Source organism: Tetrao urogallus (genome assembly GCF_951394365.1).
Source record: "Tetrao urogallus genome assembly, chromosome: 1".
Taxonomy (NCBI): Eukaryota; Metazoa; Chordata; class Aves; order Galliformes; family Phasianidae; genus Tetrao; species Tetrao urogallus.
In genome coordinates, this window is record NC_136813.1 from 160,738,639 (window position 1) to 160,764,108 (window position 25,470).

Here is a 25,470-nt window from a genome sequence, read left to right on the forward strand (position 1 = left end):
CACTTAGATAAGTAACATTTTAAAGCACTAAAATAATTAAGGATGTGCATATAGAATCACATTAGATATCTAAGTAGCTAAGCATTCCTATGAAACTGGGGCAAACGAAAATGAGGTTCATTCTGCAGCATAAACAGCAACAAATTGACTTTACCCTAACATGGAGAGAGCAGCTTTTCAGCTCATGTCCTTCCTTGCAAAGTAGGAAGGTTTCTCTTCAAGCATCCAAATCTTTAGCCAGTTTGTTTTTTCAGAAGGCTGCTGTTACCTTAAGCCTCAATATAATTTATGAAGTAAGCACATTTTTATTAAATGCTATATTTCCTGTGGAAATCTATTTGGATAGACTTCTTTATTTGTAATGTAAAGCTGAAAAACAGAAGGAAACAACAACACAAGCTACACCCAGCCCCTTAAATCTTTTAACAGCATTTTGAGTTTGTTGTTACATCTGACTGTAGCCATATCCGAAACCATTCAGGAAGTACCACCACTAGTCTAAGTGTTCTACAAGCCTAAGTGCACCAGGAACTATCCCCCAGCAGAGCTACCATATTCCAGAATCAGCTCCTTCAGTTATCCTTAGATACGTGCAAAGCAAGTCACAAAATACCACCTTACAATGAAACTCGGTAAGCACTTACGGTTACTCATGGACACATGTACAAGATCCTTTCCCTCATTTCACATCATTTGGCAGAGAGAGACCTCAACTCCTTCCCAGCTGTGAGGCTGAACACTTCTGTTCAATGAGTGACTATGAAAAATCCAAAGCTATTCTCTTTCAGCATTACCTAGACTAGAAATTAAACATGACCTGAGCCTGAACAGTTCACTGATGGCCTAATTTCCAGTCCCAGGATGCTGAAATGAGTCAGAACAGTGCATCCATACACAACGTCTGACAGGTCTGAGTGCTGCAGATAAGTGATGTGACCCACAGCAGGACTGCGTGCAACAAGGGCTGCTGAAGCAGCTATGGCTATTCCCAATACTTACAAAAGCTGATTCCATTTCTCAGTGAGGCAGCAAGGTTTCAATTCAAGTCACTTGAGCATCAGACCCAGCTCCCTGCTTTCAGGCCTCACTGCTCTGCCGTCCACAGCCTACAGGGGCCAATTATTTCTGTGCTGGATTTTAAATTTGTGAAATATGTATTGCTTGGCTCAAGAACATTTACTGCTTAGTCTAGCAGCACCTGTTATAAAAGAAACAATAGGGAAAAGCTCCTGCCTGAGTCATATACAGCATAAAGTACACTGACATCATGCTAAATGCTGACCAGCTATGAGAAAGGAAACTACCAGTCTAGAAGCTGCCCTCACCCCACACCTGATCAGGACGCAGCTTCCAGGAAGTCACTACTGACAAATTTAAATGATTTACATAGTTTGCCTAGGGATCATTTGCATGCAGTACACTGTAAGAAAGGAGAAAAATAACACTCACTAGAGCACAGCCCTAACAAGGCAGCAGAAAGCAATGACAAATGAAGCAAGGGGACATTGACTGAAGTCATTAAGAATGACTGGTTGCTTAAGTGACCCTGCTTCAGGTCAGTGTCAAATTCCTTTTGGTTCTTTCAGAATCATGAAAATCATCAATATCCATCTCTCTCCTGGCAAGAAGTCTCATTCTTTAGATTCTCCTGTTAACTGAATAATCCAAGCAGAAGAAAGTTGGAAGTTTCTTTCTGGAACAGCCAGACCCACCCTTGTGCAAATGATTTTCATCTTATGGGAAAAATATTTCTCCTTTGCCGTTCCATCTTTGGCACAGGAATATTTAATTCTAGTAACTGCAAGCCAAAGTACATTACCAGGTTCAATACCTCTCACATACAGAAATATACTCTTTGTAACTTAAACCTGCCTGGCTGAGACATTTCATGTAACAGCAGACTCCCAGGCCAGATGAAAGGACAAAACGAACAAACAAACATTCATGTACTCAGAGAGCTATGAAATTCCTGGGGCAACAGGCCATTCAGAAGTCATAGAGGGCCTCCGGGGGCTGAAAAATTCCACTACAGCACATGAGGCTGACCAATGGACAGCTTCTGGTAGGTTAAGGACGACAACAACAACAAAAAAACAACACACAGCCCACCCTACTCTCACATCCTAATATTGAAGTACAAATTCTAAACATTGGGGGGTGAATCACTGAGCTAGTCTCCACAGAGGTCTGATATTTCCTGTCCAGAAACAGGCAGCCATTTCACCACAGTGGTCACTTGAATTTTAAGGGTTCCCTTGCCAGCAGTAAACTGATCTGTCACAGGCCACAAAGGATCCTATACAAGAGAAATCAGCTTTATTGCTTTTCATTGTTCTTTCAGGCAAGAACTATTTTAATCTTACCAGAACCTTCACAGGCTGCCAACAAACACAGACTGTTTGTATGGAGGCTTTCAGCTCATCATACTAGAAAAAGAGGAAGATGGTAGTTAATGCTTTGAAGAAGCAGTTCTGTTTAAGGACAAAGCAAAACGCACATTCACATAATCAGTAAGAATGACTTGGAAGATTCACTAGGTCTAACACTGAAAATGTTTAAGCATGAAGTGTAAGGCCTGTGGTACCTGGTCAGTCACATTAGATAACTCAGCGAGACAACTAGCTGAGCTCCTTCAATTTGTGTAAAGACACCTTAACATCTGAGGATTAAACATAGAAACTGAGCAATTAATGCCCCTGGTGTTTTTAACAGTGTACAGTCAAAGAGATTTTCCTCTAATGGAATTATAGAACAGAAGCATGCCTTGTTTAGCACGTTAACAAGCTTGCATTTACTGCTGTCAGTGTTAGGCCTCCCAGTACTGCCATCATCCACATAATCAATGAAAATAGTTTGCAAATGCCACTCTGGTATTAGTCAGACAGCATTATTCACCCAAGGAAAGATCTCTAAGTATAGGAATAAGAGTAGCATTTTTTAGCATGGAAACTGGTTTGTCAACAGCTATTCTTCTCCTGCACAAAACCTTCAATAATGCCAGCTTGGAGCAACAGTAGACTCATTTATTGGCGGGAAAAAAAGGCATCCCTTTGTACCACCAGTTTTGTGCCCTTTCAATAGCAGCTCCGGTGGTAGACTGGTGTGGACAATTGCAGTGACCATCTGTGACCATGAGATAGTTCGATAGCTGCAGGACTAACTTAGGTTCAACATCACCACATCTTACCCCACTGAGTCTTTCATACTGCTTTGAAAAACTTAATAAAAATGGATACATTCAGAGCTGAATAAAAAGAGGTCTCAGCAGGCTTGACCCTAGATCTAAACAATGGAACTGTAATGCCGGCACCATTGTAACAACATGACAGATGTAGGTCGTGCTAGCTTTCATCTGTAGCTGTGACTGATAGCTTGCTATTTGCTGACAAGACGTGTAAAGTTTCCAATTTCATTTGGTTTGTAGGCATGAATTTCTAGGGCTCAGTTAACATGGAAGATGCACAGATTACTATTTTTTAGATTTTCTTGTTACTCCCAGAGAAAATTCTTGCAAAGATAATAGTGCATGTCATTGGGACGCTCTTGTCTTAAATCCACCTTGCAGAACTTATTCCGGAATTATTCAGTACAAGATCAGTTTAAAAAGCTTACAGAGGAATATCACTGCTCAGCTAAAGAGGTTCATTAACAAATTTTTTTTCAATAGCTATGTACTAGTACTTACTTGATTGCTTCAATATTTAATCTAAGTTGAATTATATTTAGTTAATTTGCTCTATATATCCATCCATCCTAAGCACATGTTCTCTGCTGGTATATCGGCATCACATATTCTGTTCTGTTTGGATCAAGGAGAGAAACTGATTTTAAATTGGAAATCTAGGGAAAACCAAACCAACCAAATCTCCTAATCTAGACAGATGACTTGAAGAACAGTCACTGGGAGTTTTATAAGCAACATTAATCTTTCTCAGGTCTTTCCAGAAAGATACAACAGCAGCACAGCCAGCTTGTGTTTAAGCTGCCCTGGTTTGACAAAATGCTTCCAGAAGAGCAACAAACACTCACCAATACATGCCAGCCATCAGTTCTAAGATTGTAATCCTGGTGTTTAGATTGGTGAGCAGGGAAAAAATTGGCAGACCATGAATCACTGGATACAAAAGGACATCAGCAGAGCTTCCTCAGTCTTCCATGTTCTCCAGTAGGGAGAGTAAGTGGTGCCACTTTGTACAAAAACATCCCCCAGGTTGAAGGTAATCTTCAAGACAGATGGTAAAAGACTTGGGCAACCTTTAACCAGTTAAGATTGTGGAAATACATTTGCACTTCCTAAGAAGGAAAAAAAACACCAGCAAACAAAAAGGTTCTTAAAAATGCTTCTTCCCTGCGTGGATGACTGAAAAACGTAACAGGTTGCCCAGACAGGCTTAAAGACTTCCTCCTTGGGGAACCTGAATCTCAATTTAATTTAAGCTGGTGGCAAGAGCATCAGGAGGCAAAACCATCTCTGGCCAACCTAGCAAGGAGTGCTTTGAATCTGAAGCTACAGGAGAATCTTCAAGCAGAAAAAGGAAGATGATCCAGGAAACTACAGCTCATCCAATTTCACTTTGATCTCAGGGAAGGAGAAGCAGCAAATAATTCTGGAAGTTACTTCTAAACATAGTAAAGAAAAGAAGGTAATTACAGTCAGTATGTATTCATGAAAAAAAGAAAAAAAAAGAAAAAAAAAAGAAAATCAGGCCTGACCAATCTCACAGTCTTCAAAAATGAGATTACTGGCTTGGCAGATGAAAGAACAGTGAACGTTACCTTGACTTCAGTAATGCTTTCAGTACTGCCTCCTACAATATCCTCATGGAAAAACTGATAAAAGTCTGGGTTAGATGACTGGACAGTGAAGTGAACTGAAAACTGGTTGAATTATTGATTTCAAAGGCTTGTGATCACCAGGATGAAGTCCTGCTGGAGGCCAGTCACACAACCCAAGAAGTAATTCTGTAGCCAGTACTATTTAATATCTTAGTAGCCTGGATATTTAATCGGAATGCTCCCTCAGCAAGTCTGCAGATGACACAAAATTGGGAAGAACATCTGATACACCGTGATTGTACTGTTATTCTGAGGGACTTTCAAAGGCTGGAGAAATTGATAGGAACTCCACCAAGTATTACGAAGACAAATGCAAAATCCTACACCAGGGAAGGAATAACCCCAGGCACCAGTACACATACCAGCTAGAATGAAGCTTAGAGAAAAAACATCTTGAGGGTTTTGGTGAACACTACGCTGACCATAAGCCCACAACATGTCCTTTTGGAAAAAAAATCTACAGCCTCTCAAGCCTGCACTAGGAATTAATGCTATGCCAGCAGGTAGCACAAGTTGATCCTTCATCTCTACCAAGCAATGCTAAATCACATCTGGAGTGCTGTGTCCAGTTCTGAGCTCCTCAGTACAACCAGCATACTAGAGCAAGAGTCTTCAGCAAAGGGGACACAAGAGCACAGGAACATCTGACGTAACAGGGAGGCTGACAGAGATGGAACGTTCATCCTGTGCAAGAGAAGGCTCAAACGTATCCAAATGATGTCTATAAAACATCTGATGGAGGCTGGGGAGGGGCAGCACAGATGACTGATTCAGACTCTACTCATTAATGCCCACGGAAAGGACAGGAGGCAATGGCCATGAACTGATATTCAGAAGAAAAAAAAAAAAAAGAAAAAAGACACTCTAGACTTACCCTCTCAAGTTACTAGCATCAACCTCACAGAAGTTACGTTACCCAGCCTCCTTTTGACAAACAAGTCATGGTCAAGCCAGGCAACAGCAAGAACAATTTAGCTGCACATTCTATGAATGCAACAAAATGTCCCTGCCTCTTTTTAGAGGTAAAGGCTCCCATGTGCCAGCTGAGGTCGTTCCAAGGGGAAGAAGGACAACAGCCTTATTCTGCTAATGAATTACTTGTATAAGATCCAGCAAAAAGAAAGCAAGATGTGGGTCAGAGCATTCAATTTTTAAAAGTTCTCAGTTCACTGTTATATATCCTTTGCATCTCCATAAGCAAGATGCACTGCATTCCTCACTTGAAGCAGAATTTTCTGTTTATTCCATAAAACTGGAATGCTAATATTTTTAAAATAACACAGAATAAGTTTTGACTAATGAAGTTCACATCAATTACTTGATACAAAAGGCTATGCCTTTCCTCTGCAGAAACCCAGCCAAAAGTCCACTGAAATCAGTGCCAGCTTTCTCCTGAATTTACTGTGTTTTTATTAGGTCCGCCACAGAAACACTATGGATTTTGCTCTGGAAAGCACTGTCTAGATAGAAATGAGCATGAGGCTGTACAATACTGGAGAGATGGGTAATTAGGAAAATGGAGCATTTTAACCCATGTCGGAGAGTTCTTTTGCCCAAACAAGGAGCAGAATCAACAGAAAACTATCCCAGAAAACAGCTGTCTTTTGTCACTGCTGGATTTGGCACCCAAACTGCAGAGGGCAGGCATAGCACAGAAGGCCAAAGCTTCATCACAGCCATCTTTTTAAGGTGCTCCTTTAAAAAATTCTTTTAAGACAGGAAATTAATGCATTGTCTAATTGCACGCAATAAGCCAATAAATAAGACATAAAAGCAAAACGATTTCAAATCTGCCATGCAGGCTTTCTCTCACCAGTGACTGAAATTAAGAGGAGACTACAGTTTGCATTTTTGCAAAGGGTCATTTCAGTGACAAGTTAAGAATCCTTTGAACCTACTGAATATTATTCCTTCAGTGCCAGTCTCAAAATTTATTGCACACTCAATTTGCTGAGACTGTGTAAACAGTCTTCAAGATCTCTGCAACAAAGAGCAATGCAGACCCCTGAAAAGGCCAGAAAAGATTTACTATCATACTTCAATGTTTAGAAAAAAAAAAAAAAAAAAAAAACACCAACTGCATTGTATTTTGACCATATAAACTATTCACAGAGATGAGTAAGAAGGAACACAATTACAATGCATGTACGAATCTGGAAAAAAAAAAAGCATAAACAGAGCGCTATGAAATTTACATTGCAATGAAGGTATTTCATGTATGAAAAACTGAAGTAAGCAAGAAAAACTCCAAACCTGATCACTGAAAAAGCTGAAAAATATTTTCTTAAAATATCTTTTCTTACTCAGGAATGTGGAGAAGGAGAATCCTATTTCAAGAGTTTCCAGAGTAAAAATTACTGGTTTATTGTCAACTTGGCACTTAACTTTGTAAACAGATGTGCTTCTTCCAAATTTCCTCCACCCTATCCATTGTTTTATTTATTTATCTTATTTAATGCAAGTTTCACTTACACAAAGCAAAAAAATGCCATTGAAACTCCTATCCAAATCAAGGTTTCTTTGTTCTATTGTGAATGTTACTTCGCTGCACAATACCATTACCCAGAACAATACACATTTAATGCCCACAAGGGAGAGAGCCCATTTGGAGCTTTGAAGTGGATAAAGCAAACTGGCCTGGGGATAAAATATTGTTAAAAATATGTTAATCTACACTTTCTTCTTGAATCTAAATGCACTCCACACACCCTGCACACATTTATCTTTACTTTTCCAATGTTCTGTATACTTACATTTGCATGCAGCTGCCTCTGATACCAGCTCATGAGGTTGTGGTAAGGGTAGCAGCAGAAACCAAAAGAAGTATTTATTCAGAAATAGGTGTAGTGTAAAAGCATGCAACACAGCTGGTACTAGTATCCACAATGCTGTTGTAAACAGAAGGGTCTTCCACCAACAGCTTTATTTCTCAGAAACTTTAGTAGAGATACTCAGAGACAAGACACACAGGACAGCAGCTTTTAGACCGGCTATCGTATGTAGAACTGACATTTGCATGCAAGATAAGAATGACCAGAAACCCCAACTCATTCACAATAAAATCATGAGCGCCTTTTCCAGCTCAGCCTTCCAGAAGCCTGTAGCTAACCAAGCTATTTATCCTGCAGAATGGCAAAGAAGCTCAGAATCAGTGATATCTGTAAATTCCATAGGCTCTGGAGCCATTGACTGCAAGTGTCAGGCCTCCACATACCTGCTTGTTAGAAATGTGCAGATACCTACAGAACTTGGGGTGCTCCAGAAGGAAACACCTTACAGCTCCTTGTGCATCTCCTGACCAAGCATATCACCTTTCCACACATTGCAAGCATGGTCGGAAAACAAACAAGTGTGCAAACAGTAACAGGATGGCACAAGCAAGCAGAGTCCAGCTGTACAACACTATCTGGTCACAACAAGGAATTGTATTGGACTGTGATGAAGAGGGGCAAAAGGCAGAAAGGAAGATCTTGGTCACTGAAAAAAAATAATAATCATTAGAAGAACAATTTGGCTCACAGCTTGCCCCAGATCCTACACAAACCAGCTCTCCAGACAGAGGCAGTTCTCATAAACTCTTTCTGTTCTATGGTTCCCAAGCTCAAATAAACGTGGCCTGACTCTTTACCAGATGTTGGCTTGGCCATTCCCAGTTATGACCAAAAAATGACGCTCACAACGGCGTTGTGGTTTAACCCAGTAGGCAGAGTCTGTTCAAGGCTACAGAGCATCTTGCCTACAGATTCAGTGATCTGTGTTAAAAATAAAAAAATTATCACTTCCCAGTTAGTGATTTTTGTTTTACACAATATTCAGCAACACCATCCCATCACCAGAGTGCTTTCCCTGTGAAAATATTTAGGGAAATAGCATGCAATATCTGTACAGCAATTCAGCAACCTTCTTTCAAATACGATTACAAAGCTTTTAAATATTTACACCTCTGTTGTTCACAATGCAAATATCATTCAGCTCATTCACTCTTCTACAGAACCTTTATTCCATCAATATTGCAATTTCACAGCTAAACATATTAATATGGTCATAAATATTCATATTATGTAATAAAGGCAGTGGAAGCAGCCAATAAAATGCTGTTAACGTTCATTTACAGCAGCTGGGAAGGCCCTGCCAAATGTTGTTTTACATAACAGGTCGTGATGCTCTGGCTACACTAAGCCTTCTGATCACTCTTCCTTTATCTGCTATGATTTTGAACACAATATGAAGCAGCACAGAGTATCCAAAGGATTTAGAAGTCCTTTCAAGCACACCAACATTTCAAAGGTTTAAGAGATTAAAATATCAAAAAGTACCTTGTAGTTACCACATTTGTGCTTTTGCATTTTACAGCACGGGAACAAAAGCAACATTCACATCACTCTTCTGCATTAGCTCAACAACTCACTGCCTGCAATAAGTTTTAAAAGTGACCTTATTATACAATACTTGGTTAAGCTAAAGGTACAAAAAGGAGAACAACATTCTGCAAATTTAAGAAATCCCCACTGCAGTTTTCAAAAGGCATCCTGAATGCTGTAGAAAAAATTCTGTAGCACGTGTATAATCCTTGCAGCAGCCTAAATTAATTCTGTCCTGTGAGCTTTGCTTCAGCATACTTATTCACTGTTATGCTTCCTTTGTTGCAGTTCACTCTTACTCCCATGAAACCAGGATTCCCAAAGCATGGACAGAACCCACCAGCTCTCATGCAAGCACCAGGCTGGCACATGGATGTGGGACTAGGTCAGAACATTTGGCTGTATGAAGTGATGACTCACAGTTTGATTCATTCATTTTGCATATTTCCATGCCAAAATTAAGCCCAATCCTGTAGACATTTATGGAGATTAGTGGCCCTGGGAAGGTTAAGAGCCCTGGTGAGGTCAACAAATTCATGTACGTAAAGTAAACAAGGCTGTGCATAACAGGACACACACAGCAGCTACTATACTGCTTAGAAAAGCAATACTGCTTCATTCACTCCTCTAGCCCTGCGTTTGTTAGCAACTATTCACAGCACTGAATGAACTACAAAGCCTAATGCTTTAACTGACTGAAATTCTACAGCAGCAGGTCTCAAGCTTATCTCATAACCAAGGCTCATTACAGAGAGTTGAGATGTCTATACATATCTATACTCCCCATCAGTTGAGGCACAGCTCCAGCGGTGCCCAGGCCACCAGCTCAAAAACCCCAAGCTCAAATAAACACGGCCTGACTCTTCATCAATGACCAGATGTTGGCCATTACTGCCATTTCCAACTATGACTGGAAAATAAAGCTCATGAAGGTGTTGTGATTTATCCCAGTAGGTAGCTAAGCATCATGGATTTGTTCACTCACACGGTCCCCACCAGTGGGATGGGGGAAGAGAGTCGGAAAAACAAAGTACAACTCATGGGTTGAAATAAAACCATTACTAAGATAATAGTAATGATAATGATACACACACACACAGAGGAAACAAGTGATGGACGAACAACTGTACATCACCCACCGACCAACGCCCAGATATTCCCCTATCAGTGGTTGCTACCCCAGCTGATTCCTCACCATTTTCAAGTTTTTTTGCATGATGTCATATGGTACAGAATATCCTTCTGACCAGTTTGGGTCAGCTGTCCTGGTTCTCCTTCCAGCTCCTTGTGCTCCCTGCTGCCCTCTCAATGGCAGGATACCATGAGATGCTGAGAAACTGAAAGGTCCTTGGCTCTTTGCAGCACTGCTCAGCAACTAAAACATCAGCACGTCAGCAACACTGTTTTTCTCCTAAACCAAAACATAGCATCATACCAGATGAAGGTAATTTCCATTATGAAGGAAAAATCAATTCTGTCCCAGCTGAAACCAGGACTAAAGGAAAACATGAGTTTCACCAATACTCATTTAGCTCTATTAAGTCTGCATCAAAATCCAAGACTACCTTCAGCCACCTTCTAAACTCCTGCAGACTTAGCAACTCTCGTCAGTGCATTCTGTCACCTGAAACAAAGATCCTCTTCACTTCAAATTAAATGCACTTGACCAAGTTAAAGAATAGTTTTGTCCCAATCTTGGGGAAGGAAAGACTCAGTGCTTTTTCCACTGCCAGGTCTATTTGCACAAGAATACAAAAGGTACTTCTACCCAAAATCTCAGACTCTTGAGATGAAGTTCAAAAGGATAATTCCAATGTTATAAACACTGCAATCTGAATAATGACCCTTATGGCCCCAGTAATTGATCTGAATCCCCAGCACACTATAAAAGGTGCAAGTTGCAACTTATAAAAAAAGCATCTCCTTCAAAGCATCTCACAGATAGGCATATACACAAGGCAAAGGCTCCCCAGAAGAAGTTAATCTCATGGTCTCACATGTTACCGATATCTTACTGGGGAAAAGGTAATTTCAGAGATGGTATCTAAAAAAAAGCAGTTGCAGTTAATTTTGTTTTCAAATCCCCTAACGCAAGCAATGCTAAGAAAGAAAAAAAGCCACATAATTGTAACAAGCACGTCTGCTTCAAGTCTATTGTTACAACTCAAGAGATCAACGTATTATATGAAGTTCAGGAAATGAATTTCCTAGTAGGTCTTCACATACATTTATCTTCTATTTACAGTATTTCTAATATGCTTGTAAGCAAAATTCTTATCCAGTAGGAACCATTACGGATTCAGGATGCATTACCTCTTCATTTAATACAACATTCAATTACAACTGGAGGAAAAAAAAGAAGTAATCAAATGAATAACTCCATAAATTAATTGGAAACTTGGTGGCACGCAGGACAGAGCTAAATACAAATCATTCTTTCCAACACAATACACGCCAGTGCACAAGTTCAAAAATATACCCGAAGGGTCTTAAACTCCCTTTCAAAATTAAGTAGAGAAGAACATGGACATTTCCCACCTCCTCCACTGATTTGGAGCTACAATGCTTTGCACACAGCTGTTCAAACAACCTGACTTCATCACAGGCAGCTGAAGTAGTACAGGTAAAGAACAGGTATTTTAATATACCCACGTAAAGCCCAACATCTTTAGGTGCTCTGGCTGCCTGAGGTGCTGCCTGCTGTCCTATAAAACAGTTCTGCAATGGAAATAATCTGATCAACCATCATGACCAATAAAGAGGTGCTCAGTTTTCTTCTTCTTACAACTGTATTAATGGCTCTATAACCATTCAGCTTATCAATAACCCCAACATATTCATTGTTGTTTGATTAACAACTGCAGATTTGCCTCAGCAATATCTGCAAACCTACTTCCCTTCTTTCCTCCTTAAACATTAGTTGAGATAACTTTTTAATCCTCAAAACAAAACAAAAAAAGCCAACAAAAAATCACCAATAAAAAAAAGCACTACTCTTTACAGATATAAAATAAGTCAGGAATATTTCTGGGATAAGTTCTGGTGGCTGCAATGAAAGCTGACTGCAAATCTGCAACTCAAACAACCAGAAAGTAGAATCACCATGTGATGGATCATCAAATGTGCTGCATTAATCCAGTACTGCAGAAAGAATAACCTGAGCAAAGGTTCATGCAAACAAACATTCATTCATGCACTTTTTCAGCAGCTCTGAATAAACACTTGTTCATAGAGGCAATCTTCCAGAGATTGCCTTATACACCTGTAAGACATTAAAATAAAAATCCACGCAAAGGAAAGGTTTGGTCTTTTTTTTTTTTTTTTAATACTATATGATCGCGTGCAATGAAAGAACAAGGTATTCTCTGACTATTTCCCTTCCAGATAAATGAGTATTCTCACTTCAGAAAGGCAACAGACATCTTCTTTTATAGCTGTTCCCCCTTTCACCTTTTTCATTCGTTAAAAAATTAGAAGAGAAATGCACGCTTGCTGGAATACACAGTGAAACCCATCTCTTCAGTGAGTGCTTTAACCACCAGGCAATGGATTCATGTTCACCCTGTAAATAATTAAATATTCATTAAGTCTGGGGAAAAGCAGAACACTTCACCAACCAAGAAAAGAGGGGGAGATTTGTCCCTAAATACTCCATTACCTCATTCTTGGAGCAGTCACTTGCAATATGGGAGATCTGGGACTCAGGGCTCAACACTGACTAAGATAACAGCAGTGAAATATGAAGACAGACTCCTTATGCTCTGATCACCAGGAAGGATGCAATGATCAGGCTCCTAACGTCACAGTATCGTATGGATTTCCACATGGCCCAGCAAAAGAAACTTTAACACTTCAGGTCATCGCTGGTGGCAACTCGGATTACGTCAGGATGGGGCCAGCATTATCTCTTCCCTCTGCCAGCTGGAGGCAAAGCAGCTTCAAGTCTATAAATAAAAGGAACTACCCTAAAGAGGCTCTGCGCCTCAAATTATAACAGTGTGCAGAACAAACATGTAGGCCTGTATGCACAGTCACATAAACATACCCACAAGCACCTCTGTAGTGAGACAGCAGCTAAAAGGGAAACTAACCTTGGCATCTGAACAGCAAACACCAATCTAAAATTCTTTTATGGATTTAATTCCACAGGATACTTTCCATCCCATGCCTCTTGAAGCCCATATGGAAGAGTGTGAAAACTGCTGTGGTCCCCTGAAGTCTGCTCCCTCCAACCTGAGCCAAGACTTCCCTGGTTACACAGCAGCCATCCTGTAGCAGTCAGGAAGCAGCACAGAGCTCCACTGAGTGACCGGCTGCCTGCCAGCATCTCCTTGACCTGTCCCATTGCCTTCCTTTCTTCTCAGTAATCTGCTGCGCTGCCAGGCAAGGTGGGACAGGCTGAGGAATTACCCTTCGGTTCTGCTGTCTGTCCAGAAAGGTCTCCCAGGGACGCTCTAAGATAGAAGCAAAAGCCAACAGGCAAATGTTACACGTTAGCTACTTGTTCTTCGCTGGCCAGTTACCCACATTCTCTCTTTAGCCTTGAAGTGTTCCACGCCTCACTGCAGCCCACTGTGATATGCATAAACTGGACCAGATTTTTTAAAAACACATTTTTAGTCTCATAACTAAAGCACTATGTTTCCTGTAACTGTGTACAACCAGGCAGAGCTACACAAAATTCAGTATTCAGTTCCCTGTGTTCTGCTCTGTTCACAGGTAGATGAAGCACTGCAGCTTGACACAAATACAGACTTCCTCCTTATCTCCAGTTCTGTCATTAACTTTTTTATATTTTTCTTCACTTGCAGTACTAGAGACATCTCTGCAAACGCATGCTTTGTGCCTCCCAAAGATGTCTTTATTCAGAATGATTAACATGATAATGCCTTCGCAGAAGACATCTGAAGCAGTGAGGAGACTCAAAGGAGGGCTGGAGCAAAACCAGTAAGCCCCCCAGCTCTAAGATCTCCTAACCTCCCAGGCCCAATAGAAACCTGATAAGGTAACATTTTCATAGTCACATTTTATCAGTCCTGAGGGACCTCAAGTAACCCTCCAGTATTTAAAGAAGACCTGCAATAAATCTAGAGAGGGACTTTTTGTTAGAGTGAAGTGATAGGACAAGGGGTAATGGCTTTAAACAGAGAGCGAGTTTAGATCAGATAAAAGGAAGAAATTCTTTACTCAGAGGATGGTAAGGCACCAGCAGAGGCTGCCCAGAGAAGCTTTGGAAGCTCCATCCCTGCAGGACATCAAGGCCAGGTTTGGCAGGGCTTTGGGCAACCTGGCAAAGCAGGAGGAGTCCCTCCTTGTCCACGGCAGAGGGCTGGCAATGGGTGAGCTTTAAGGTTTCTTCCAACCCAAGTCATTCTGTGATGCACAGGTTTTGGTTTTAACAGCAGTTTGTTGATAGACCATTTGGACTTCATTTAAATGGACGCTCAGTATCTTCAGTCAGGTATATGGAACAGGGTAGTTCAAGGTACTCTTGGCTGTTTCTCAATTAAGCCATCTGATCAAGTCTGCATGGGGACTCCATCCTCCTCCAGGTAAGGTTAAAGACAGCAATAGTAGCATTGTACAAGCAGCACAGTTATGACCCATACCTCAATATCATGACACCAGAAGTGGCTGGCAATTAAAGGATTACAACAGAGTCACTGTAATCCGATGAGCTGAGCTGCTGATGCACACGGACTGCTCTCAGCAGGCTGTCCGGGGAAGAACTGAGGCAGGGCTGCACAGACTGCTCACAGCAGGCTGAACCAAGGCAGGGCTGCATGGACTGCTCACAGCAGCCTGCCCAGGGAGGAACCGAGGCAGGGTGTGTGGTGGCTGAAGGCTCCCCAAAGCAGCTCTGGGGGAGCAGCGCTGAACAGGTGGCTCGCCATCCACACTGGGCTCCCCATAGATTTGCACAGTGCATCTGCTCACATTTCACATGAGCTTTGAGGAGAGAGAATCTGAGATCAACGCTTTTGTTCTATTTTCTGTCATGCTATTACAAATGTCACTAATTTTATGCACTGTTCTTTGGCAGTTAGGAATGCACCAATATACAACGGCAGCCTTAAGAAGGCACGTAATGCATACAATCCTATTATGCTGGTTCTTAACCTCAAGTAGTCTGTTGGGAAGCAATGCCATCATAGGTTAGGAAACAAAATAAACTTCTTAAACATGCCACTACCTCCTTGGAACACAGAGCAAACAAGCTAGCTTTCTGTGATATAGCTGGGTCTCCATGAAACTGGTGCCATTTATGCCAACAACACAGAGACACCAATTTGCCAAACGCACAAAACACCTATTAACAAGAGTTTCTGCATTTTCATTTCTACTAACCAACAAATCAGGGATTTCCAAGAGAAAAAGCATGCCGTGCCATCAAAACGCAAACAGCAATGCTACAATCTCAGTGTGTCAAGTACCCTGTGTTAAGGTACAAACTTTTTTGTCTTTAGTATACATTTTAAATGTCTCCATAAATACTGTCGAAGGATGAAGAGTTATTTTCTGCCTGTCAACTTAATCACGTGTTTTGGTATAGAGGTTTGTACTGCAGTGCATCTAGGAAGCAAGGACAACAATGACTGGATGCACCTTTAAGTAACACAGGTAGTTAAAGTTAACAATGGAAATATAAAGGTGTTTGGAATCTGGAAGAAAACAATGATAGGTCTTTTTCTTCCATAATAATAATCATAATAACAATAAATAGAATATAACTGAAGTCTTTTCATTTACTCTACTACTTTCCAAACAGTAATTTAATTGCTGAGTTAGTTTCGGTTCAGACTTCTGCTTATCTTAGTACTGAATGAACACTTTTTTTTTTTCCTTTTAAATCTTGTATCTGACCTAGCACTTAAGATTGTTTATCCTCTTTACACTTAAAAAGAAGCAGAGGGGAAAAGCTGAGAGCAGCAAGGCTTGAAAGAAGACAGGTTGTTGAAAGAACAGAGCCATGCAAGAGGTATCACTGAATGTTATTAGACTTCTGTTGTACTCTGTAAACATGAGCAGACTCCTCTGCTTTTCAGGAAGCAGATACTTCGGAACTGGCTAGCACACAAGAGACTGATCTTTTACCATATGAAAGTACAGACAGTGGAAAGTGAAAGGGGATCAGCACATCTCCTTATTTAGTTTAACACATGGATAGAGCAAAGCAAAAAGCGTGTGCTAATCTACTTGCAATGAGTCCAAGCAGCACCTTGAAGACTTCTGACAGAACACAGAACCAGCGAACTGCTGGTAGATCCTACACATGGAGCAACTCAGATGAATAAGCCCTGAGTCAGTTAAGCAGGCTGGACAGTCCGTTTACTTGAATGTGCAGGAGTCATTTTTGCTTCCCACAGCAGCCAATTATGTGAAGGGTTGCAGTCATTACTTCCTGGAAGTCATCGTTCAGTAAGTCAGCTGTTCTTGCTTCTTATTTTCAGTATGGTTAACAAGAAATGGTACACCATAAATGTAGTTCCTCTATAACTTTTGCAGTACTTATTATATAATTTTGTATTTTTGTATAATTTTTGTAATTTATTTCTATTTTACAAGCTAAAAAAACCCTTCATTTTGCACCATAATAAGGTGGCTCAGGAGACTCCATCTGAAATTCAAACAGGTTTTATCACTCAATAATAAGTAACATAGCAAGGTTAACAGGGGTAGTGTAATTGATGAACGCATGACTGTAGTTCTAAGCAAGTTCTACTGGAACTTTTCCTAAAAAAAAAAAAAAAAAAAAAAAAAAAAAAAAAAAGTGACAGGCAAAAAAAAGAAATTCGTTCCTTCTTCAGCACTCAGATTTAAAAGCAACCTTCAGACGCATCTAACCATGAACACCATGATCAAGAGAAACACACATCCATACACCTGCACAGAGTCTTCATTAAAATCAGGTCAGCTGCACCGTCCTGCGCTGTACAGAGTCAGAAACTAATGACACAGGTCATCCAGAACCATTTTACAGGCATGACTATTACAGTCAGGTCATAAGGCACACGTTTCCTCCAAAGCACCTTCTGAGAGAATTTTTTGCTTTGCTAATGCTTATTTTTCCTTGAGATCTGTCTGACCTAGGAGGCTGGGTCCTTTTCCTGCCCAAATGTTTCAAGTGAAAGACCACAAAGGGCCCTTTCTTCTCCTACCTGCAATACCTGTGTCATGAACGCGCATCTAGAGCTGGGATGATGAACTAAACCAAGTAGAAGACATAGAAGACAGCAAAATTAAGCCAAAGCCAGGTCTGTACACAAAACAGAGTATCAGATTTGGTTGGGGTTACCTGCACAACATTCTCATGCTTTCCAGATGGCACTGCAATCTCAAGATTTATTGGACACCTAATTCTTTTAATAAGGTAAAAATCAAGGCTTTCAGTGGGTTGTATGATGTGAGATTGAATACTGCCCCCTGAAATTCATACAGCGTATGCTTGAGAAAAAGTCACATGAACAGAGAGAGGAGAGGGAAGCGAGTACTGAAGAGATTTTCCTTTTTTGGTTACTGAACTGTAGGCAACAGCAAACAGCTCTGGGGTACGAGCATTTCGCTCTGGACAAAATGAATCACTGGGCATATCACATAGGTAAAACATAACAGATCACCTTTAGCCTGCCTGGTGGCCACAACTGGATTGTGACATACTTGCATGTCTACCAGAAGATAATTTCCACAGGCAGCAGAGCACAGCAGATTCCTGAGGAAGCGGTATCTCAGGATTACCGTTTCCATTACAACAGATCAAAGTGAACTGTTTGTCTTGGAGTACTCCCACAGGAGCAAACCATCATACAAACTGCTACAACAGCCTACAGTTGTTTAAATTCTGGCAACAAAGGAAAAAGAGCAGTGATAACCAACTCCTCTTGTTTTGGTCTCCAACATAGCCTTAGTAATGTAAAAGACACACAGCAAGCAGCTTTCCTGTGCAGACAGCTCTGCCTCTTGCCCAGAACACAGCCCCATGCTCCCCATAGTCTTCCTCACTGCTACACCCTGCACAGCCTTGCCTACTAACACATAGTAGTTCTGTCAGCCCTTGTGCCTCCAACCACTGCCTCTGGTATTGGCATTTCTCCTCCTCCTGATGCACCCGCAGCCCCACCACCTCTCTCCCTCCAGGGTACCTGAGAGACAGGCAGTGGGACAGCAAAGGGTGTGAAAGAACACCGGGCCACAGCCCACTTGCAGCTCATGGACTGCATAGCAAGGAGCCAGGCCTGGTGGCCTTGCCTGGTCCCAGAGGTCCCTGAAAAGCCTCAGAAAGGTCATCAGCTCAGTAGCTGGCAGAGCAGGAGAAGCAAGTCACAGGGCAAATGCTGCCACAAAAATGAAATCTCCAAAAAGCACAGGGAGCAGCACATGGGGAGCAAAGAGAGCAATACTAATTGCCCATGAATGAAAGCAACCCCAAAGGCAACTCCTTTTTTACCCTGTGAAAGCCAAGCAGTAAGAGCAGATTAGACTTTAATAAGGATTAATACAAGCTAAGGTAGCACTGATTTCCACTACAAAGATCAGAAAGATCACGTGTGGAGTACTGCACCAGCAAGATGTCACAGCAGCTTGAAGAAGATCTGAGAAGTGCCATCACAGGAGCACCTACTGACAACTCGTCCAGATCCATCTATGCTCTTCCTGATGTCCAGCCCTATCCAAAGCAGAGATCAGACACGACACGCTGTCAAGCCATGGTCAGTGATTTCCAATAGGCTGTAAAATGGTTAGAAGGGGACTTCTGGAGCCTCAGCAGCACTGACCTGCTTCCTTCCAATGCTACCATCCATCACTCTGACTGACAGGGAAAACAATTTTAATAAAAGGCAAAAGCCAGCCCAAGAGAAGTTTGAGGCAAAGAATAAGATGAAATCTGGACCCCACCGCATCTTACCACAGCCATTTCAAAGCTATAAGTTTAATTTTATTATCAACCAGTACTTCAGTTCATAAAAAAGTGACCAATAAAAGATAATGGCAGGAAATTAAATGAACCTTAGCGTGATTTAGAGCCTTACTCTGCAATAGTGCAACTGCACAGAAAGTAGATTTGAAAAGGAAAAAAGCCCTAAAGAAGTAATCATAAATACATCCAAACTGCAGCAGATGCAGAAACAAATTAAACCTTTCTTAGAGAGAATAATGGCAAAGAAGTGCAGGTACAGACAAATCTTACACATTAAGTATACATTATGATCAACATTTTTCCAGAAAGAAATACTGGTCAGACAACCCACTCATTGCTTGTCCTTTCATGTGTGCTATAGCAATTAGGATTTCACTCACCTTTAAATTCAATTGAAATACTAAATGCAGTTTCTCTGCAGGACTGGGGAAAAGCAGCTGCAGTGTGTAGTCACACCAGGAAAAAAGAAAGATCTTCATAATTCTTGGTCATGTTTTCAAAAAAGGTACCAAAAAATGAATTTGTTCCTTAATTACAAGAAAGATTAAGAGATCTAAACATCTGAAATTATTCCCTCATGACCTTCTGGAAGGGGGCTCTATTCAGGTTTATCCACCACACAAACAATTTGCTGCACAGCACTGAACTAAAACAAGTTCCTTGGATTGTATTCCAAAACATCTATTAGAAAGCCAAAAGTATCAAATATAAAGATAATAAGGTCTGTTCATATTCTGACGGAACTTCTTAAATCTGCAGATACCTCTTCCAGATGCATATCCAACTATAGCCACTGATGTTTACCCAGAGAACTCAAGATTACTGTCCTGTAGAGAATAAGAGACCAGCAGAATGTAGAGGGGGGAAAAAATAAAAATAAATCTAAGGACCTATCCTTCTCTATTTTCTCTCTCAAAAACATATAACTCCAATTCATAAGCAACATGGAAACCAATATCCATTCCAAACAAGACAGCAGTTATTGGGGCCAAGTTTCTTGACCAGAAAATTTTCTACCAATCGAATGATACCCGACAAGTCTAAATTGTGGAAACTGGAACTTTCAAATAAAACTCAGGAACCATCTACAGCATTATCTATACCTTTTTTTTTCCCCCCATCACATTTTTCAAAGTAGTGATTAGACAACTTTACTAAAATCTCAACCCAACTTCAATTTTACAACTCAGCCTTCCTCCAAAAGATATCTAATGCTGTTTTAGTTCTAGATTGCTTTAATCCAGAACAAACTGAAATTCACTTTCATAAGCCTTAATTCCTGTTTTCCTTAGAAATGAATTGGCTATTTAATACAGAGTTGCAACTAATTGGTTTTGGTGGAAAATAGGTGTTTTGTTCAGGAGAAATCCATATATACGTGTATCTTAGGGAAGTATTTCTTTTCACAACATTGCTTTAGGATCTACCTTCTGAAAGCAGCATGTTTCCACTTGATCACTTCCAACTGTAAAACGAAGGTCGGACAAAGGAAATGTCCAAGTAGCTGTTCTCTTAGTCCTTTTCAGTTGAAGATATGGTTGGGTAGGAAGGACAAAAAATTCATTGTCTTCAGCAGTTCAAACAACAAGAGGACCTTCACCTAATAGACAGGCCCAAAGGCATGATGCTTACCTACTAGAAGCACATTTCTCTTGTAGCCAGTTCTAAGTCTTAAAAAAGTAAACATGCCAATTTAGCATGTGAATCACCTGTAAGCTACTGAGGAGCACCCCCAATCCTCTACTATTACTATATATTTCTTCTCTGGGGGAATGTGTTTCTGTAGTGAACCAGGTATTCAAGATCTCACTAGCTCACTACTCTTCATACCTGAGATACTCACAAAGACCTCAGAAGATGCTCTTGTATTTGTTCACTGCCATGGATTGCTCATTAAGTTTACTAACAGACAGTATTTGACATTAGCCATACCAGGTTAGACTACAGAATACAGAAGATAGGATAATATAGTATAACAAGGCTAACACAGTCACTTGAGTCAAGGAATAGCTTTTAACTAAGATACACTGTGTTTAAATCTATGCTGTGTATCAGAAGGGTAATACTCCAAACTATACCACCAGTCTGCTGCTTATTTAAATAGAACTCTTTCCTTCGTAGCTCCAGGCCTACCACCAACTCCCTACCTCCATTCAGCTTCATGGCTGGAAAGAAATACGCCTCTAACGACTTCAGAAGACGTATAAAATTACCACTTTCCTTAGAAAAAAATCACATGCAATTGACAGTCTGAATGATCAGAGATATCATAAGAAGCTATTTTACTCAGTAATCCAATACAGCCTGCACATTGCCCAAGCCACTTTAGAAATAATTTAAGTCATTCCTCCAAACTGTCAAAATATTCTTGACTAAAGAAGCTCTTGATGCTTCTTCTAAAGCTTTTGCTTAAAAAGTGGAACACCGCTGAGAAGTAGGTGCTTCAGCAAGATTATGAAGCAACAAGGTCATACTGAAAGAGAAACATCTCAAGACAGCTCACTTTCACATAGTAAGGAGTTTCAGAACCAAGCAGTATTTCCCATCTGCCTCTGTGTCTTTACAGATTAAGATACCCACATTGTCATAATTACCCTGATATCCTCCAAAACAATGGCTATAGGTATCCATCTATACAGATCTAGCTTTAGTATTTTGACATCCTTAAGAAATATCCTTCTGCCTTCTACACAACATGCAAGGAAGGGAACACGATTCCTTTATTTCTAGTGTTGGTCTAGTTCTTGACAGAAGGTAGCCAAAGAGAAAAAGAAAAAAAAGAAAAGAAAAAAGAAAAAAGAAAAAAGAAAAAAGAAAAAAGAAAAAAGAAAAAAGAAAAAAGAAAAAAGAAAAAAGAAAAAAGAAAAAAGAAAAAAGAAAAAAGAAAAAGAAAAAAGAAAAAAGAAAAAAGAAAAAAGAAAAAAGAAAAAAGAAAAAAGAAAAAAGAAAAGCAAAATATTCAGCCCACAAGTCAGAAGCATCTTGTCTATTCATGCTTGACACACAGCTATGCAGCTCCTGTGCAACCTCCGTTAAAGCAACAGCCAACCTACTGGTACTGCTGTAAGAGTACCCAAGAAACCCAAGGAGGCCAGTTTTCAGCACCCAGAGATTAGACAGAACAGTTAACATCTGTTACTCCTTCTCATTTGAGGAGTTAAGAGCAAATAAGCTAGGTGAAGAATGGCACTGTTAAATCCTTATTTCCAAATCCAGCACCACATGCATGCTCCACTACCCATGTACAAAAGAGGCCCATTTTCCTTCAGTATCAATACTCAGACCCCTCAGAACAAGATTTACAAGAGCACACATAGGGGATGTGGCGCACTGAACCACCAATAGAGATGCACCGTTTGCTGAGCCGTGTGCAAACTGGTGAAGTGTTAAGGGATGTATTGGTGCTATGCTCCCTCACACACACTTGTCTAAAGGACACCAAATGGCCAGCTAGCCACCAAATCGCCATGTCCCTAAGGCAACCAGACGTGCCAGCAGCAGAACCACTAGCCAAGGTGAATCCCAGAAACCACAAGCAGCAAAAGCCTTCTGGCCACACCCTTTCTCCTATCCTCATGCATGAAAGCCTGGTAGGATGCAGGGACCTGGGCTTCCTGCATTTACAGTCTCTTCAGGTTACCTAGCTGCCTAATGAGGACTGATTCCTTAGCCCCTGGCTTCCCAATATCAAAAAGATTCTCAAGGTATCACATAAAGGCATCACAACTTTGATGTGTTATCACTGTGCTGACATCAAGCAGAATTATCCCTTAATACAAACGGTTCTTCTGACATGAAAGAGCATTGTAGTGATACTGCTCGAGGACAGAGCAGCTCTGGCTACAATTTCCAGCCCAGCACGTCTTACCAAACAGCTGTTCACCAACAACCTAAGTGGGATGGTCAGGACCAGACTGTACAGACACCCACAGAGGAGCAAAGAAAGTCAGAATTCCTACCAAGCTATGTTTACAAATGCCACTTCCCCTTGCAGTTACAATGGGGGACCATGACACTGAAGGAGGGAATGGTTATCAGAGGTGCTTGCTGCCCAGGTCTTTGTTGTCCATGAAATGAGCCAACGCACTTTGCTGAAGGGCAGAGTATTTCTTTATTTGTAAGAAAAGAATGGCTTACAGAGCAACTAGCTGTAATAATAAACATCGTGAGCCTGTGACAATCATGTTAGAAGGAGGCAAAGAGCAGCCCGCACACTCTGCAGAGGGGTTTGGATCATGAGCATTTTTCCTGCTCAGTGAGCAGGACAAGCCCAATCCATCTCCAGAGGCTCATCTGCCTCAGCCCTTCCCAGCAGGCATCCAAGCCACGGCTCGCCAGCCAGCTCACAAACCCCTCGCTGCCCACCACCCCTCCGCCTGGCATCTCTCCTGTTTATTTTAAGCCTAAATCTAACCCCGGACCCAAGAAGCCTTTCATAGCTGACAGGTACTCACACGTACACACACAAAAGTTACGCTTGGAAAGAAGAATGATAAAACTACCACTTCAGGTAAAACAACAAAACCGCAGGAATCATTTGATCCCGCAAGATCGGTTCTTCGAGATAAGGGGATAAAAGTGACCGCGGGGTTACAGCAAACCCACAGACCTCCGTGCAGCGGAGGGGCCGGGCTCCTCCCGCCCAATGAAGGCCCGTAGCCCCGGGCGCTGCGTGGGGCGCGCTCCGTGCCCGCACATCGCACACCAGGAGCAGCCGGAGCGGGGCCCACCCCGGGTACGGGGAGCGCACCCGCATCGCTGTATGACCGGAGTCCAGGTGGAATGCAGCCTTTTGGGTGCCGCGTCTCAGGTTCACACCCATCCCCGAAGTACGAATTTATTGCTGTTCGTGCCTTATGTAAGCCATCCGCCGACAGTACCGGGAAGAAAAGCCCCGAGGAGCTGCCACCCGCCACTTTCTCGTTCCTTGCTGCACGGAGGGCTCCGCAGCGGGGAAACGCCGCGCAGAGAAAAGGAGACCCGGGGCTCAGCCGGCACTACTCCGGCACGACGCCTGTATGCGGCGCAGCCCGGCGGTGCGAGGCTGAAACACTTCCTGGGATGGCTGGAAAGGCTCATTCAATACCCGGCGCTCACTCTTTCGGAGCCACCCGGCGCAGAACCGCAATCCCCAGGGCTGGGTGGGGGCAGCCTGGGGAAGGGGCACTGCTCACCATTGTCTCTCGCCTCGATATCACCGCCGGAGGCGTTCTGCGTTTCCCCCGACGGTACCGGCGGAAGGTGTCCGCCGCCGGGCCCCCGCCGCGCCACCGCCCCACCAAGTTCGGGCAACGAGCACAGGGCTGGGCCAACCTCCGCAGGCCGAGCCCCGAGGCCGGGAGCCGCGCCGCTTACCTTTCACTTGACTTTCATACTCCGCTATAATCTCTTTGTCCTTTTTGAATCTGCTCGGGGTTGACATTATCCACTCGCTTCTTCCGCTTCTCCCTCTTCTCCTCTGCTTTGATTATTATTAATTATTAATTGTTATTATTTTCCGGACGGGCTCGCCAGCTGCCCCGGCTCGACTCGAGCCCAAGCGAGCGCGGCGGAGGGCGCTGCCCCGCGGGAGCGCCGCCGGCGGAGCGGCAGCGAGGCGGGAGGCGGCGCTCAGACCAAGCCCGGCGCGGGCACCATCGCCTCCGGCAGCGCCGCCGGCAGCAGCAAGGCGCTCCGCGGCCCGGGACCGCCGCAGGGCGGGGCGGCGGCGGAGGGGCTGCCGGGGGGCACCGCTTCCACTAGGCGAGGGCGGGGGCCCGGCGGCTGTGCCCCACCATTGTTATCTCTCCTCGCGCACCCAGGAAAAAGGAAGGGAAGCAGAGCGCGAGCGGTGGGAGGGAAGGAGCGGGGAGGAGAGCTGGCTGGCGGCCGCGCTCGGCCCGTACGCCAGAGGCACCGCTTACTGCCGCCGCGCTCGCTTGGGTGGGGACTCGGGGCCGGCGCTCGCCCCGCCGCCGCTATCCCCACGCAGCGGCGCCCAGCTCGTGGCCCAGCCCCGGCGCGGGGCGGCACCCAGCCGCGCCCCGGAGAGGTGTCTCCGAGAATAAACTTCTCCCCGCCCCCCCCCCCGCCGCTCTCTCCTCCCTTCCCGCCTCCTCGGTCGCTCGCCCTGTTCCCGGTGGCGCCCGCTCAGCCTCCCCCCTGCCGGCGGCTGGGCCCGCGGGCTCCGCCGTGCCCCGCTGCCCCAAGGCGGGAGGCCCGGCGGGCGGAGAAAGGGATGGGAGGGAAGGGAGGGGGCTGCCACCCGCCCTGGCGAGCAGATGGCGGCCGTGTGCCGCCTGGGGAGCGGCGTGCGAGGGGGCCGCGAGGTGACGGAGAGGCCTCAAGCCGCCGGGGAAAGTTAAAGCTTCTCACTGC

At 43.0% G+C, this 25,470-nt stretch overlaps 1 protein-coding gene across 2 annotated transcripts in view; it reads right to left on the reverse strand.

Moving 5' to 3' along the window:
• The window catches only part of SRGAP1 (SLIT-ROBO Rho GTPase activating protein 1), a gene marked incomplete at both ends in the record, with an annotated part of 136,215 nt that extends 111,680 nt beyond the window's left edge, over positions 1-24,535 (reverse strand). For both annotated transcript variants that reach the window (XM_079549702.1, XM_079549701.1), the window contains one exon: positions 24,469-24,535. In XM_079549702.1, the coding sequence (XP_079405828.1) occupies positions 24,469-24,535 (67 nt within the window). The remainder of the gene's footprint in view (positions 1-24,468) is intronic.
• Between the last annotated feature and the right edge of the window lie 935 nt (positions 24,536-25,470).